Genomic DNA, 15462 nt, shown 5'->3' on the forward strand with positions numbered 1-15462 from the left:
GTTTGCATGCCCTTTAGGCTCCATGTACACGGGACGTTGTTAAAAGTCCCTTTGAATGCTGGAATTTTTAGGACGCTTGAAACGTCCGTTCAGTCGCGTTTGTACCCGCGTTTAGCGGGCGTTTAGCAGCGTTTGCGTTTAGAAGCGTTCCTAGAGGTCAAAAAAATTATTCCCCTTTAAAATGGAAAAACACGAACGCTAAACGCGGGTCATCGCGTTCAGACGCGTTCGGACGCGTTTAGACGCGTTCGGACGCGTTTGTGCGTTTGAAACGCCAGGAAACACACGTTCGAACGCAAATAATTGCGTTCTAAAAACAGTCCCTGAACGCAACTGCCTGCAAATGACTGTAAACGACCTGGCGTACATGGACAGATAAGATAAAATGTAGATGGGTTCAGGGGCTTCTGAAAAAAACGCCCAACTGCTCCTAAACGGCCATTTCCAGCGTCCCGTGTACATGGAGCCTTAGTAGTAGATGGGTGCTTCAAAGGGGAGTCCAAAAAAAAAGGCCCTTCCAAAAGTACTAACCAAGTGCTGATGGGCACTTCTACATCACCAGTGCCCTCACAAAGATGGGTTGGATGAATTGAGGTTCTTCCTCTTGGATTTTTGAGTTAGTGAATGGTGTACTTTACTACCTCCTGTGGGCAGCCTGGCTAAAGAGAACTGTTGGGGATCATGACAGACTAAAACATGGTGGACCAGAATTCTGACACTCTTCCATTGGTGTCACTTTAATGCAGTGAAGATCAGAAGCCTGGAAGATTGGAGAGGTAAATCTTCTTTGCAGAGGGCACTTTTACTTTATATTTAATTCTGGCGACAGAGTCGTTTTAGGTCCTGATCTGTTTAGGTCAATTTTTTGCTGTTTTGGAAAAGGAACCGAAAAACCCAACCAGTGTCTACAAGGCATTGAAAGGCTCAAAAAAACAAAGATGGAATCAACTTTAGTATAGCTTCTTAGTATAGCTTCTCCAGAATCCATCTAGAGCTGTGTAAGTATTATTAGGTCCTGTTGATGAATACCAGCACAAATGAATAGAATATACACTGTATCAGCAGCAGGCTCAACATGTGGTACTGAAACATTTCCAATGTCAATGGACTTTAAACAAAATATGCTTTCACTAATGAAGAGTATTAGACGAGTCTAAAAAAAAACAGATGAAAAAGCAGGGAATTCTCCTTCGATGTCTGTTGTCCTTTAGCTTAGTCTATCAATAAGTGTTTGAAAAACAATAAAGGCGGTAACAGGCTGTCCTACTGGTGACATTTGACTTTGCATGCATGTCACACTGTTGAAGATTACAGTCCATTAAGCGGGTAAGAAGATAAATTGCTTGTCCAGAGTCAACATTTCTTTTGGGACAACCAAGGTGTAAGATGTCGTATTCATTTTGCTAACCGGATGATTTCATTAATACATGTGGATATTTAGAAAACAGAGTTCTTGCACCTGCAAGAATAGTAAGCAAAGTACATTGCAAAATGAAAAGCACTGTATATATTCTATGATAAAAAAATCTAATAAAGGTCGACTTTTGCATGGAACTCAGAGCCCATTCCATGTGAGACGTTTGCTAACATGGATGAACGTTGCAAGCTCGTATCTCCTTCTTGTCTTTGCAGCTTGTGAACTGAGAACTTTTGAACCTTTTCTTGACAGTCATGAACCTTTCCTGAATGCCACCACCGCAATATTTGCTGCATTCTGACCACACGGTCCATGGCTTCATTTTGCAAACTATAAAAAAGAAATATTTTTAAAAATAAAATCACAAGCATAAAAAAGATGCAGAAATGTGTAATGGTTGTTCAGTTTCACATGGATGTTTACAAGTTAATTCAATCTTCTTCTGATATTTCTTAGGTGTTCTGTTAGAAAAAGGACCCCTCTAAATACCCATAGGCGGCACCGTGGTGTAGTGGTTAGCACTTTCACCTAGCAGCAAAAGGGTTGCTGGTTCGAATCCCAACCACGACACTACCTGCCTGTAGTTAGCATGTTCTCCCTGTGCCTGCATGGGTTTCCTCTGGGTACTCCGGTTTCCTCCCACACTCCAAAGACATGCTGGTAGGTTAATTGGATCCTGTATAAAATTGGCCCTACTATGTATGTATGAATGTGAGTTAGGGACCTTAGATTGTACACTCCTTGAGGGCAGGGACTGATGTGAATGAGCAATGTATATGTAAAGCGCTGTGTAAATTGACAGCACTATATAAGAACCTGAAATAATTAAATAAATTATGGTTCTTTAACATTAAGTTCTGCAAACCAGCAAACAAAACCTATAGTCTTATATGTTTACCTGTAGATTACAAACGGAGGTCTGCTTGCCACTGCTTTCAGAAGAAGGGTCTTTATAAGCTCTAAAGCATTTTATCAGAGACAGAAGACTAGAGCTCCATGCAGTTATATTAAAGATAAGAATGTTGGTGGTCTGCCAAGTCACTGCTGGGAGGGGGGAAGTGGGGACTAAGCTGCTAAGGGAAAGATCGGAATGACTCCAGTGCTTCTGCTGTGAACTTTAAGGATGTATGATTTCACAGTTCCTGCAGCTTCAGAGGTCAGTGAGGGCTTGTTTAAAGATTCATGTATTTTTTGTTTAAGAATGTGTACTGTAAATCCTTGAATGTTCATATCCTCACCACAGATTCACTTTTAGAGAAACCAGTATTGAGAAAGTAGGTAGGTTGTATTTGCTGGCCCTTTCTGTAGGTGCTGTCTAGCTGCTTCACAGGGCTGAACCTCCAGTTAGTGGTCTATAGAAATATGAGTCACCCAGATGTTTGGTTAAGTCAGTTCCCAGCCCAGAAGCGTAATGCAGACCTCCAAGTATGTACCACATGCACAAATAGCCCCTTCACTCCTTCCCTCTGATCCACTTTCACTCCAACCCCTCTTCTCATCTTGAGCACACTCTCCTGCAAGGGTGGTTCAAACTAATGGGCCATGCAAACTATAAGATTTTCTGAAGACTTTTGACTTTAGACTTACCAAAACCATATAATATGAGGTCAAACCTAAACCCTTTCAATTTGTATGTAATCTGGCAGGCCCTTGCACTACATAGAAAAGGTAAATCTGAAGGAAATCTAACCACAAAAGTTGGATAGTGTGTATCCAGCTTTAGGCTCCGAGAATAATCTGTACACCTGAGGCCCATGTGATATAGAGGCCCAGGCCACCTGCCATGTGACATAATATGGGTGCTCTTAAACCACTTCTTAGAGGGTAAATCTCATTCCAGCTAGTCACCGCCAGCTCCTAGATTGATCAAGTTTGCACTCAACACTTAACCGGTTGCCGACCGCCGCACGACTATATACTGCGGCGGTCAGCCCTGGCCAGGCAGAGTGACGTATCGGTACGTCACTTGCCTGTCACTTCCTTGTGAGCCAATAGCGTAGTGTAGGAACAGTGATCAACGGTCCTACATAGTAGAACCGTCTGAACACTGTTTCTACACAGGGGAGAATGACAGGCGGCTTGTTTACATCAGCCGCCTGACTTTCTCCCTCTGTACTGACGATCGGCGAGTGACCGGCGGACATTGGGTCCGCCGGTCACACGCACTAACTTCCCTGTGAACAAGCCGCCTGTCATTCTCCCCTGTGTAGAAATTGTGTTCAGACGGTTCTACTATGTAGGACCGTTGATCACTGTTCCTACACTAGTAGCCACAGCCAATCACAGTAGAAAGCACACCCCTAGGGACACACTTAACCCCTCAACCCCACCCTCCCCAATAAAGTTAACCCCTTCCCTGCCAGTGTCATTTTGCAGTAACAGTGCATATGTATAGCACTGATTACTGCAGTAATGTCACTGGTAACCCCAAAAGTGTCAAAAATGTCAGTCAAGGTTCCGATCTGTCCGCCGCAATGTCGCAGTACCGCAAAAAAAATCGCAGATCGCCGCCATTACGCGTTAAAAAAAAAAACACCAAAAATGACAGAAATCTTTCCCTTAGTTAGTAAACGCAATAACTTTTGCGCAAACCAATCAAAATACGCTTTTTGCTATTTTTTTTTACCAAACATAGGTAGCAGAAAACAAATTGGCCAAAAATGTTAAAAAATTTTGATTTTTACATTTTTTTGGGGGGGAATTTCATATAAAAAAATGTGAAAAATATTGTTATTTTTGCAAAATTTACGCTCTTTTTTTGTTTATAGTGCAAAAAGTAAAAATCGCACAGGTGATCAAATACCACCAAAAGAAAGCTCTGTTTGTGGGAAAAAAAGGACATCAAATTAATTTAGGTACAGCGTCGCACGACCGTGCAATTGTCCGTTAAAGTCACGCAGTAAAAAATCGCAAAAAAAACCCTGGTCTTTAAGCAGCCAAATCCTCCGGGGCTTAAGTGGTTAAAGAGTAACTCCACTTTTGTCGATAAAAAAAAAAGAAAATCCCCTCTGGTTAATCTCTGTACATTGCAAGGATTTTTAACTAACTGCGATTTGACATATCAAAACGCATGTCAAATCGGAGCCACCTGCAGGCAATGGCACTGTCCAAATCAGTGCGGCACCGTCTTTGCAGCCCTGACTGTATGCCAGTGTTAAATGGTTTGTCTCATCTCTGTATCTCTATAACTGATACATTCTGCTGGAGAGATTGTTCTTTTGAAAAACAACAGGTTTACTGGCCAGATCATCAGATAAAAATAAAGGAAAGAAAGCCTTAAGGGTCATACACACTATAAGATTTTCTGAAGACTTTTTCCTTCACATTTACCTTTTCTATGTAGTGCAAGGGCCTGCCAGATTGCATACAAATTGAAAGTGTTTAGGTTTGACCTCATATTATATGGTTTTGGTAAGTCTGAAGGAAAAAGTCTTCAGAAAATCTTATAGTGTGTATGGGCCATACACACTATAAGATTTTCTGAAGACTTTTTCCTTAAGAAAATGCCACCACATCTAGGAATTGGTAAGCTGAAATATAAAGGTTTGCTTTTGGGTTTAATACCGCTTTAACTTAGTTTCGACCTCTTGCAATTTCCGCAGAGCTCAGACTGGAGGCACAAAAAGTTAATCAGTTGTATTGCAGTGCTACAGTACAATCTACTGGCTGTCAGAACACCCAAACAGTGCCTGCAACTGAATGGCTGTAGGTGCTATTTGGTTGACAATTCTTGACCCTGCTTCTTTCATAAATTTTAAATGAGTCAAATCTAATTTTGTCGATGCGGCTGAGCAAACTGCTGCTAGATATTTTGATGATTCCTAGGATTTAGATGAAATACTAACAGTGTATGGCCAAATGAAATATTACTTTACTGCAGCAGACAGGACTTTGCTGTGTAACAGAGCTGTGTAGAACTGGATTGACAGAACTACAAAACCTTTGGCAGAAAAAAACAGCCTCCAAATATATATTTGACCTTTGTTTTAGCTATCTGTCTAAAGTTAAGCTCTAACCTTTTTCTTCAAATGAAGTCGGGATAAAGTCACAGTAAGATCCAATGCTTTATACTTGAGGCTCCAGAACGAATTCTGATCACAATTTTATTAATTCTCCCTTTCTTGCTCACCTGGGTACTGTTCACCGTCCGCCTCCTCATTGGTCCTTTCACTTCTCCTCTTCTCACGAGCATCCTTCAGCCGTCTCTTTTCTCCCCCGGAGTTTTTCTGGCATTTTCTGATCCTGCACTTTTTGCGTTGCACGGTTTCTGGACAGACGCCGCCACCAAATTGAGGCTCTAAGGTGATCATTCGTGTTCTAATCATGTGCCCCTTTCCACATGACTTATTACATTCCGACCAATGGGACCACTCTGTCAGTTCACAGTTAATGGCTGAAAGGAAATATATTTCATTTTAGTATACATTGACTGTTTGATGTATTTTGATGCAGTAGCTATATTAAGTTTTTATGTAGACAAGTGTCTTTTTTGTAATTAGGCTGCTGTGTACCCAACTGTACTCTGTACACAGATAGTAAGTAAGCCAAGTAGCTAAATGCACCTGCCTTCAGGGGGGTGGGTAGAGAGTGGGAGTGGGGTCAAGAGAACTTTGAGACTAAGAGGGGGTATATGGAGGATCGGTGGGATGGGAGACCCGGGCAAGCCGCGGAAGGCGACGGGAGGGGGGGGACGTCCCCCCCCGCACCTTGTAATGACAGCCGAGCGGGTTCTCAGCCGTATCAGTTGTCATTACAAGACAGCCGACCATCGACTTCTAGCTGCAGGCATCACTACCGTACAGCACTTTCCAGGAATATCGGAAATATTGGTAACCTCAGGGGCCGATACCGATATATCGGGGAAAGTGCATATCGCCACTTTCAATATATTAAATGTAACCATATTGCTACACTTAGAGGTGCCTCTTTTATACCCTGTAGCTCCTGCTGGATTTTGCTTCTAATCCCCTTGGGGAGGCTGCCATTTGTGAATGGACATTTTATGGTTACACAACCTTACATTGCTATAATCTTTTTATATGGACTATAAACTGAAGAACTTATGAATAAATGGTTGTGGAACGAATCATCTGAGTTTCCATTCTTTCTTATGGAAAAATTGGCATTGATATATGAGTGCTTTGAATTACAAGCATGTTTCTGGAACGAATTATGCTCGCAATCCAAGGTTTTACTGTACAGTGGTGTATTTTGGTTTTGTGCTGCCCTAGGCAAGACCAAAGTCTGGTGCCCCCCCCCCCCCCCCCCTTAATCTAAATTTGTCCCACCCCAGCTGCAGTATATCGTATGTAGCACCCTATTATTAATATTATACAGGATTTATATAGCACCAACAGTTTGCGCAGCGCTTTACAATGTAGGGGAAGACAATACAGTTACAGTACAATTCAATACAGGAGGAATCCGAGGGCCCTGGAATTTAAGGAAGATCTCCACAAGGCACTGATTTTAGCCAAACTGGTAACATAACCACAGTGCAGCTTTACACATGTTAGGATTCCTCTGTGCTTTTTATTTAGAGGACATGGAATTTTCTTTGAAGAAATGTTCTTCTTCGGCAGGTTACAGTGTGACCCTTACATTTCTGCCCTTCCATCTATGGGCTTGCTGTGTTACAGGTGTATGCGAATGGCTATTCTGAGACACGTTAAAAAGTGCCACCTAGCGTGGAGTACACGTGGCCGTCAGGGTAAACCTGCTGTGGGTGTTCTGCCGAAAAATCCAACTTGCCGAGAACTTCAACGTTACTTCTGGCGATTGTACACCAGGAATAATTGGAGATTTCGACCACTTGGTGTTTTCACAGAATACCAGCAGCCTATATGCTCCGGTAGATGGTATAATTTGTTACAAGGTAGGTGCTAGGTAAAAGCATAATGGGATTTGGCTGCCTAACAGCAGGGCCATGATTTTCAGCTGGACTGTCATGTCTCCCAGGTGTGGCTGCTGAGAGGGGAGTCTCCCCACTGGCTCCATGAGAGAATTCTCATTGGGCAGTGGAGGAAACCCAATCAATGGCCCATTCAGGCCTGTATCTACCCCAGAAGGCAGATTCTGCCACAGAGGATTCTGGGAGGGGGTATAAGTTTGAGGGGAAAGCATGACGCAGCATCTTTGGCGGTAAGCTGAGTCCCAGGAGGGAGGGTACATCTGTTTCCCCTCCTGTCAGAAGGATCTAGTGTCTCGGGTGGCTGCCTGAGAATCCAGGAGAGAGAGCTGAGCTGCAGAGAGGATCGGGTGTGCTGAGGACTAGCGGAGGAAGAGGGGTTCAGTTCCAGGAAAGCCTTCCAAGGTCGTGAGTACTGTGAACTGCCCCTGGGGGTCTGCCTAGTGTAGAGGAGACCACTCCGGTGAAGGTCCCAGGGATCCTGGAGCCTGCAGGTGTCAAGGGGGTTGCCTAGTGAAAGGATCCTCAAATGTCAAGGGGGTTGCCTAGTGAAAGGATCCTGAAGTGTTAAGGGGGTTGCCTAGTGAGAGGACCCTGGAAGTGTAGAGGGGGCACCAGCAGTTGGGCCCTGAAGAATCAAGAGTGCAGTGTTAGGAGTTGCAGTAGCACAAGCAGTTACAAGAAGGTACCTCAGTCAGTGGAGGGCTGGAGGGAGCCATACACAGGACTTTTGAGCTAGATAGAGTGTCAAGAGTCAAGGATTATTACAGTCCTAGATCTTCTGAGTTAACCAAGGAGTTAAAGTCGAAGTTTCAGCACTTTCAGCAGAACAGTATTTCGAGCACCGGGAAGCGTTGGTTTGCATTCAGCTGGCATCAGGACAGCGCTAACAGGCATCTTTTCTACAAGGTAACCCAGTTAAAACTTGTTGAGCCGGAGGAGTATCCCACTCATTCCCTTCTCCCATCCCCATTATAAAATAAACAAAACAAACCAAAGATGCCAGAATGGTCATTGTCTCAGCTCTCACACTTGGGTTTTAAACTTCAATGTGTTGGAAGTGTTCCCGGTAACAATGGCAGACCCCCATCAGGCCCAATGCCTGGAAATATTGCTACACATACTTGTCTCAGGGTCTGATGAGGAAGCTGCAGCCGTTCACAGTGAACATCTGCAGCTTCCACATCAGACCCTGAGACATGATTCGTCCAAATGCCACATTTGTGGCCAATGGGGCAGAGGATGGGATCAGCGGGACATAGGATGGGGTTTAGCAGGGCAGGGAATGAGGCGGCACTGGTGGGCACTGATGAGGAGGCACTGATGAAGCTGCACTGATAGGAGGCACTGATGGGCAATGATGGACACTGATAGGAGGCCCTGATAGGCGGCACTGAAGGGCACTAAATGGCATCACTGAGGGGTACTGATAGGCAGCACTGATGGGCACTAATAGGCAGCACTGAGGAGAAACAATGATGTGGAGATATTGATTGCCAGCACTGATGGGCACTGATAGGCAGCACTGAGGAGGAGGCACTAATGTGGAGACATTGATTGGCAGCACTGATGGGCACTGATAGGCAGCACTGAGGAGAAGGCACTGATGTGGAGGCATTGATTGTCAGCACTGATAGGCACTGATTGTCAGCACTGATTAATACTGTTAATACTGTTGGGGCTCACCGCAGTGCCGTGATTATCAGTGTAGATGTTCCCTTCTCACACTGGCTGGTTACCAGCTGTCTCCTCTCCTCATGCATTTGCCGGTTATCGACATTCCTTTCCTCATGCTGTGACAGCATGAGGAAAGGAATGTCGATAACCGGCAAATGCAGTTCTGACGGCTACAGCGTGGTCGCCGGGGGAGGGGCTGTGCATCTGACACACCCAGAGGGTTAAATGCAGATCTAAAGCAAGGTTCTCTCTTCAAAACCTTTGAGCCTCCATATTTAAAAGAACTGAAATTTAAAGTGGCAGGCCAGGGACAGTGGGGAGGAAAGCGCTAGATGTTGCTGGATGTCCTCCATCCAGGAAATGCAGCAGGCTCTATTTGACTTACTGTAGCTTCTAATGCATACTCTGAGAAGCTCAGTGTGCAGTGAAATTAGAGTAAGGGTCCTTTCACACGATGCGGTCCGTTCTCTGCTCAGCGGGGGATTGATCAAAGGCAAATGTTCACCTTAAAGCCCCGTACACACGCACCGATTGTTGGCCGACCGATCGGCTGTCTTTTGTCCAGTGTTGTTGTGTTGGTTGAAATGTGCTCTAGACTGCACACAAATTTTGTCGGCCAACAACAACCAACTGCAGAAGTGATGTCATGTACTGGTCTACTTTTCGTGTGTTTTTTCTTCTCTGAGCATGCCCAGTCTTGCTCATCTGACTTTTGTCTGCTGAAATCTGTACTGACTGACGGACAATCGGCCGTTCTGGTGACGGCCAACAAAAATTTTATAGCCTGCACACCAGATTTTGTTCGGCCGAAAAGTCGCAGTCGGTTGTCGGAAGCATCATACTAACAAGCCGAAAATCGGCCGATCGGACGTTGGCCGAAAATTTACGGCCAACAATCGGTGCGTGTGTACGGGGCTTTAATTTCTATGCTTTGAAAGTAGAGCGTCTTCTTAACTTGTAGGGACACAGTAGGGACATTGTTTCTTTTATCTAGAAACTATGACATACAAAGCAGATCTGTTGAGCTCCTTCAAATCATGGAGACGAAGTCTGTAGGCTGGCAGCCGTCTCATTATTTGCTCATCTCCAGTCCACTGTAATTTGTCACTTTTTCCACTCTTAAGCAACCTTCGGCTTCCCCTCAATTTGCATCGCCGTTAGAACATTCTAATTCTATAGTCTGTTTAGTAAAATGAAATCGTTTTTTTCCCCCCTCCCAGAAGAGACAGCTCTGCAATTCCGAATCCTTAAAGTGAAGGCCTGGTGTTAAATAATGCACCTAAATGACATGATAGAGACGAGCTGTAGTAACTATGCAGCAATTGGACATTAGAGAACAATTTACAGCAGAGTCCATTACATCAGCTACAATGGCATCATTTAATATGGGAACACATTTGGTAGGGGCTGTATATTGCTTTGTTAAATAACGAAACATTTACTGTCACAGCCTTCACAAGTACACTTATTATATTTTATTATTCGAAACACTTAGAGAGAAGATGGCAAGCAATAACCCGTACAAGTCTATCACAAGTCAGCTTCTATCAGCCTGATTACACTGATAAACTCCTTTTATCAGTTATTGTTAGGGGCTATATACAGTATCATCAATGTTATATCAGTGTTGACTTTAGGTTTATTCCAGAGATCGACCGATTATCGGCAAAGCCGATATATATCGAGGGCCGATATGCACTTTCCCCGATATATCGGAATCGGCCACCAAGGTGACCGATATTTCGGAAAGTGCTTGTACCGGAGTGATGCCTGCAGCTAGAGGCATCACCCCGGTACCGGCGTCCATAGCTGACGGTCGGCTGTCTTTTAATGACAACCGATGCAGCTGAGAAGGCCGAAGACCCGAACAAAGCTGCATTTGGCTCTGATTGGATCTCCATGCAAAAACCCGGAAGTGAAGTCATGACATCACTTCCGGGTACTGGCGCCAGATTCAAAAAATGACAGCATTCAAAACAGCCAAACTTGGCGTTTTGAATGTTTTGAAGTGCAGAGGAAGGGATGCATTGACCAAAATATCGGTATCAGCAACGAAAAACCAGATCTAGCCATCCAGCACATGAGATTATCTATACATACGGCACTCAGGAAGCATGCACTTCTCCACTTGTTTCAGCTCCTCATTACAGTCCCCAAGTTCAGCCGGTGACTTCAACATCCGCTGTCGTGTACGGGTTCCCTTGCCGCAGGTTACGCTACAGTCGCTCCAATCCGACCATGGTGAGAGGACACATGGGATTGTATCTGAATATTAGAGACAAAACAATTATCAGGACAGTAATGTGGGAAGGGATCAATCCTCTATATGCATTATACATGTAAGTGAAACTGTTAAGTGAAAATTCACTTTGAAAAATAAACTACTGTATTTTCTGGCATATAAGACTACTTTTGAACCTCAAAAAAATCCCCCAAAAATGGGGGGTTGTCTTATACGCCGAGTATAATATCTCCAAGGTAACCTAAGTATAAGTATTACCGGTAGATGTAATCTCTCAAGACGCTGGCTGTATGGGAATCCTGTACCGGTATACGGTATGTACCGTAGCTCAGGCTACATTAGGTTTACCGCGCTGAGCCAATCAGAGAGAGCGATGTATTCTATTATTGAATGCAAAGCCTGCTCAGATTGGCGGAGTAACATCAGCCAACCTCTCTGACTCCGAGCAGGCTTTGCATTCAATAATAGAATACATCGCTCACTGTGATTGGCTCAGCGTGGTATACTGCATGTAGCCGAAGCTACGGTACATACGGTATACCGGTACAGGATTCCCACACAGCCAGCGTCTTGAGATTACATCTACTGGTAATACTTAGGGTACCTTGGAGATATTATGAGAGATTACATGTATTACAGTACTTGGGGTACCTTGGAGATCTATGAGAAATCTGACGTTTTTCAATGGTGTTGCCTTGCTTCGGAAGGGGGGTAGTCTTATACGGCGAGTATAGCCCAAAACCTATGTTTTAACTTGAAAATTAGGGGGGTCGTCTTATACGCCCAGTTGTCTTATACGCCGGAAAATACAGTACTTCCTAATTGCTTCAAACCCTTTGTATAAGACATTTGACAGTATTCCAAGTTTGCCGGCTGCAATTCCAGAGTGGCTCCAGGTCTAAGCTTGCTCAGGACTCTCAGCTCCAATGAACCAAACTCCCGCACTAGAGGTGCTCCAGATTATTAGATCTTTTGTGCTTCATCATCCAACAGGTTCTATGTAGTAGCTCTCCTCCTAGAGGAAGGAGAACATGTTTCCTATCCTCCCTCACCTCTCTAGCCATTGGGAGTGAAGAAAACACTCAATACTTTTGGATCTGGAGGAACATGTGACTCCATGAGATAATGCTGATGCTCAGTGACTGGCAATGTCAACTCCATTTAGAGCTTACATAGGGTTGTCTTTAGTGAGCAAAACAGCTAGAGAGTAAAGGATATGTAAGTATGTAGGCAAGATTTGAGGGTGTTAAAGTAAATGCGTTGCTTTGCCCTCACTTACAGGCTAAAAACCATTCAACACTAATTTCTTAGCATATAAAATACAATGAAAGGTCCACTGTTGCTTTAAAGTCTGTATATAATAAAACATATACATACGGCACTCAGGCATCATGCACTTCTCCACCTCTGAGGTCTCAGCCTTGCACATGGACCCATCCGCTGGAGTCATCTTAATCATCCTGTGTCGCTTTTTCATCCCCATCCCACAGGTGGCGCTGCATTCCTCCCACTCTCCCCATTCTGTTACTATACAGCTGCTTGGCTCTATAAAAACAATAGTAATAAAGCATTGTTAGATTTTTTTAACCATAATTCATTTAGTTCTTGTTTCATATTTCTCTTTCCCTATCCCTTGCTGAAAAGTGGTTTTAGCATCAAAAATATAAAAGCAGCCAGATTAACCAGGTTTTACATAATGCTTCCAGGGCTGCTGTACCTTGTCATATAATTCAGAGTTTCAACCTGCGTCTCATGGTTCAGTATGTATGGGCAAGCTATGATGGGCTTAAAGTGGCCCAGGGTAGACATTCCAGTATTTATGTATTATTAACCTGAAATAAATGAGCGTTAAGACAAACATTCATTGACCTCTATATTGGCAGGCACTGTGCAGCAATTTATCCACAAATTTCACAGCAGACGCACTGACGTTCTGCAGGTTGCTATCTCTTATCCCAACCTTCTTCAAGAGTTACCATCTTAACATTGGAGACTGGAGGGGAACATAGGTCATTGCTTTAAAAGGATGCAGGGGGAGCTGAGCTGTTGAGATAATGACATAAGTGACTGCAATGCTCCTCTGTAAATTTTGAGGATCCATTTATCTACAGTGTCAGCTGCTAAATTGGTCAGTGAGGGCACATGTCCATACCCTGGTCACAGGTTCACTTTACAGAGAGCTTTCACCAGTGAACACATTAGACTTTATTTTCACAGGTGCAGGCACTGGGCCATTAACATCTATGGTCATGTGTGAGTATAAATGTCAAATTTTCATGTATGGCTTCACCATACACGAGTATGTTTCTATCATGAAATGATGTGTATGACAGCATGTAAGTGGAGTCACATCAATGGTGTAACATACTACAAACACTGATTCTGCATGAAGGTATAACTAAAGTATGTTAAAAGTGATAAAACCAAAAGAAATCTACAATATCACGCCAGTAATTTCTGACATTCTGTGCTGACAAGGGATTCAGGGGGATGGGAGGAGGGAGCCCCAGTGATTGTCAGAATTAGCTGTGGATGCTTCCATATAAGATTGTCTAGGGAGGGGAGTGTCCATTCCCCTCACTAAAGTTTTAGTGTTAATTCTGGACTTTAAATGGACATAGCTGTAGGCATGGCTGTAGATAAACATATACAACTTATGTAGGATGATTTGTTTAATCTCTGTGTATCACCTGAGGCCAGTCACTTCACTGAGGCGGTGGAGTGTTCTCGGTTCTAATCAATTAATGACTGCTGAACAAACATTCAGCAATTGATATAATTGTCTGCTTGATCTACTTCCTCTAGCGCCCTCTAGTGTGCTACTAGTGGTAGTGCAGGTAAAACTTAGTTTGGCTCAGCGCTAAGCCTGAGCCATGGAATATGGGTCAGGGTTCAATAAAGTTCAGGGCTGGATGACGCATTCAGGCAGATCTCTGGTGCCTCCCCCTGGTTTTAGAATATTAGAGAATGTTCTAGAAATTAGTGGGCGTAAGCTAGGAGGGGCCATTAGCCAATCCCCAGGAGTTGGGCCTGGCAGGGAGCTAAGAGAGTTTTAAAGCGGTAGTATACTCCGTTTTCTAATTTCTACCTACAGGTAAGCCTATAATAAGGCTTACCTGTAGGTAAAATGAATATCTCCTAAACCTGAAAGGTTTAGGAGATATTCCCCCTGCATGCAGCCGCTGACATCAGCGACGCATGTGCTCTGAAGGTCCGGCGTAACTTGCCGGACCTTCAGAGCTCCTTGCCGGAAAGTGAACTTTGCCGATCCCAGAAGAGATGCTGAGGGAACATGTGAGCTCCCTCAGCGGTGTCTGGGTGACCATATGGGGGCTGCGTTCTAAGGTAAGTATTTCATAATGTGCTAGTATGCAATGCATACTAGCACATTATGCCATTGTCCTGCAGGGTTTTTTTTTTATTTTATTTGGGGGATACAACCACTTTATATAGAGATGAGCCATGCCAGCAGGGAAATTGGGTGGAAAATGGAGGTCCAGTGCTAAGGGAGACTGCTGGTGGCCCTCGAGGGACCCCTGCCATGGCTTAGGTAGCTGGCCTGGAAGGATCCTACCACAGAATAAGTTAGAGGAGGCTTTCCAGAGAGCCAGCAGGAACAAGGAAGGACAGAGAAAGTAGATCAGCATGGTGCAGGGACAGACAAAGGGAGAGACTGCCACTTGCAGCAGGTCTCTCTTGAAGACAGAGGTGTGCAAAATCTTCATCAAACCTTGCCCTGGGAAATTTCCAGTGTATTAGTCGGGTGGAATGGTGCAGTGTGTCAGTCGGGTAGACTGGGAAGAAGAAGCAGCCAGGTGTGCTAGTGAAGAGGCAGCCCGGTGGGCTAGCATTTCCTGCAAGAATTAGAACTGGGACCAGTGTCTACAGGGGAGCTGAAGTTGTTTCAGGATTCAGTTCATTCTACATGTGCTACTTATCTAAGGGACTGAGAGTTCCTAGCCTTTAAGGGGCTTTCGCTGAGCTAACAAGAGACTGTTAGTTCCTAAAGAATAAATCAACTGGAGTTCTGCAGAGTAAGCCAAGCGGAGCTGTACAGAGGAATAAGGTCAAGCTGTGCGGAAGGATTAAGTGGTGCTGTAAATCGGGAGGGAAGTTGTCCCTGGTTCTTTTGTTTCTGTCAAGTTGGGCATCCAATAATTCAAAACCCCATCCAAGTTATTATCCCCTCAATAAAACAACAAAAACAAAGCTCAAGGA

At 44.1% G+C, this 15462-nt stretch overlaps 1 protein-coding gene across 1 annotated transcript in view; it reads right to left on the bottom strand.

Annotated features, from left to right (window-relative positions):
- Nucleotides 1-1115: 1115 nt before the first annotated feature.
- Nucleotides 1116-15462, bottom strand: part of SPON1 (spondin 1) — a 547762-nt gene continuing 533415 nt past the window's right edge. Inside the window, exons 13-16 of the mRNA XM_082269927.1 lie at nt 12622-12789; nt 11103-11267; nt 5547-5810; nt 1116-1747 (exon numbers count right to left, since the gene is read on the bottom strand). Coding sequence (XP_082126053.1) covers nt 1584-1747; nt 5547-5810; nt 11103-11267; nt 12622-12789 — 761 coding nt within the window. The 3' untranslated portion in view covers nt 1116-1583. The remainder of the gene's footprint in view (nt 1748-5546; nt 5811-11102; nt 11268-12621; nt 12790-15462) is intronic.

Source organism: Pelophylax lessonae, assembly GCF_965119305.1.
Source record: "Pelophylax lessonae genome assembly, chromosome: 10".
In the NCBI taxonomy this organism is placed as follows: Eukaryota; Metazoa; Chordata; class Amphibia; order Anura; family Ranidae; genus Pelophylax; species Pelophylax lessonae.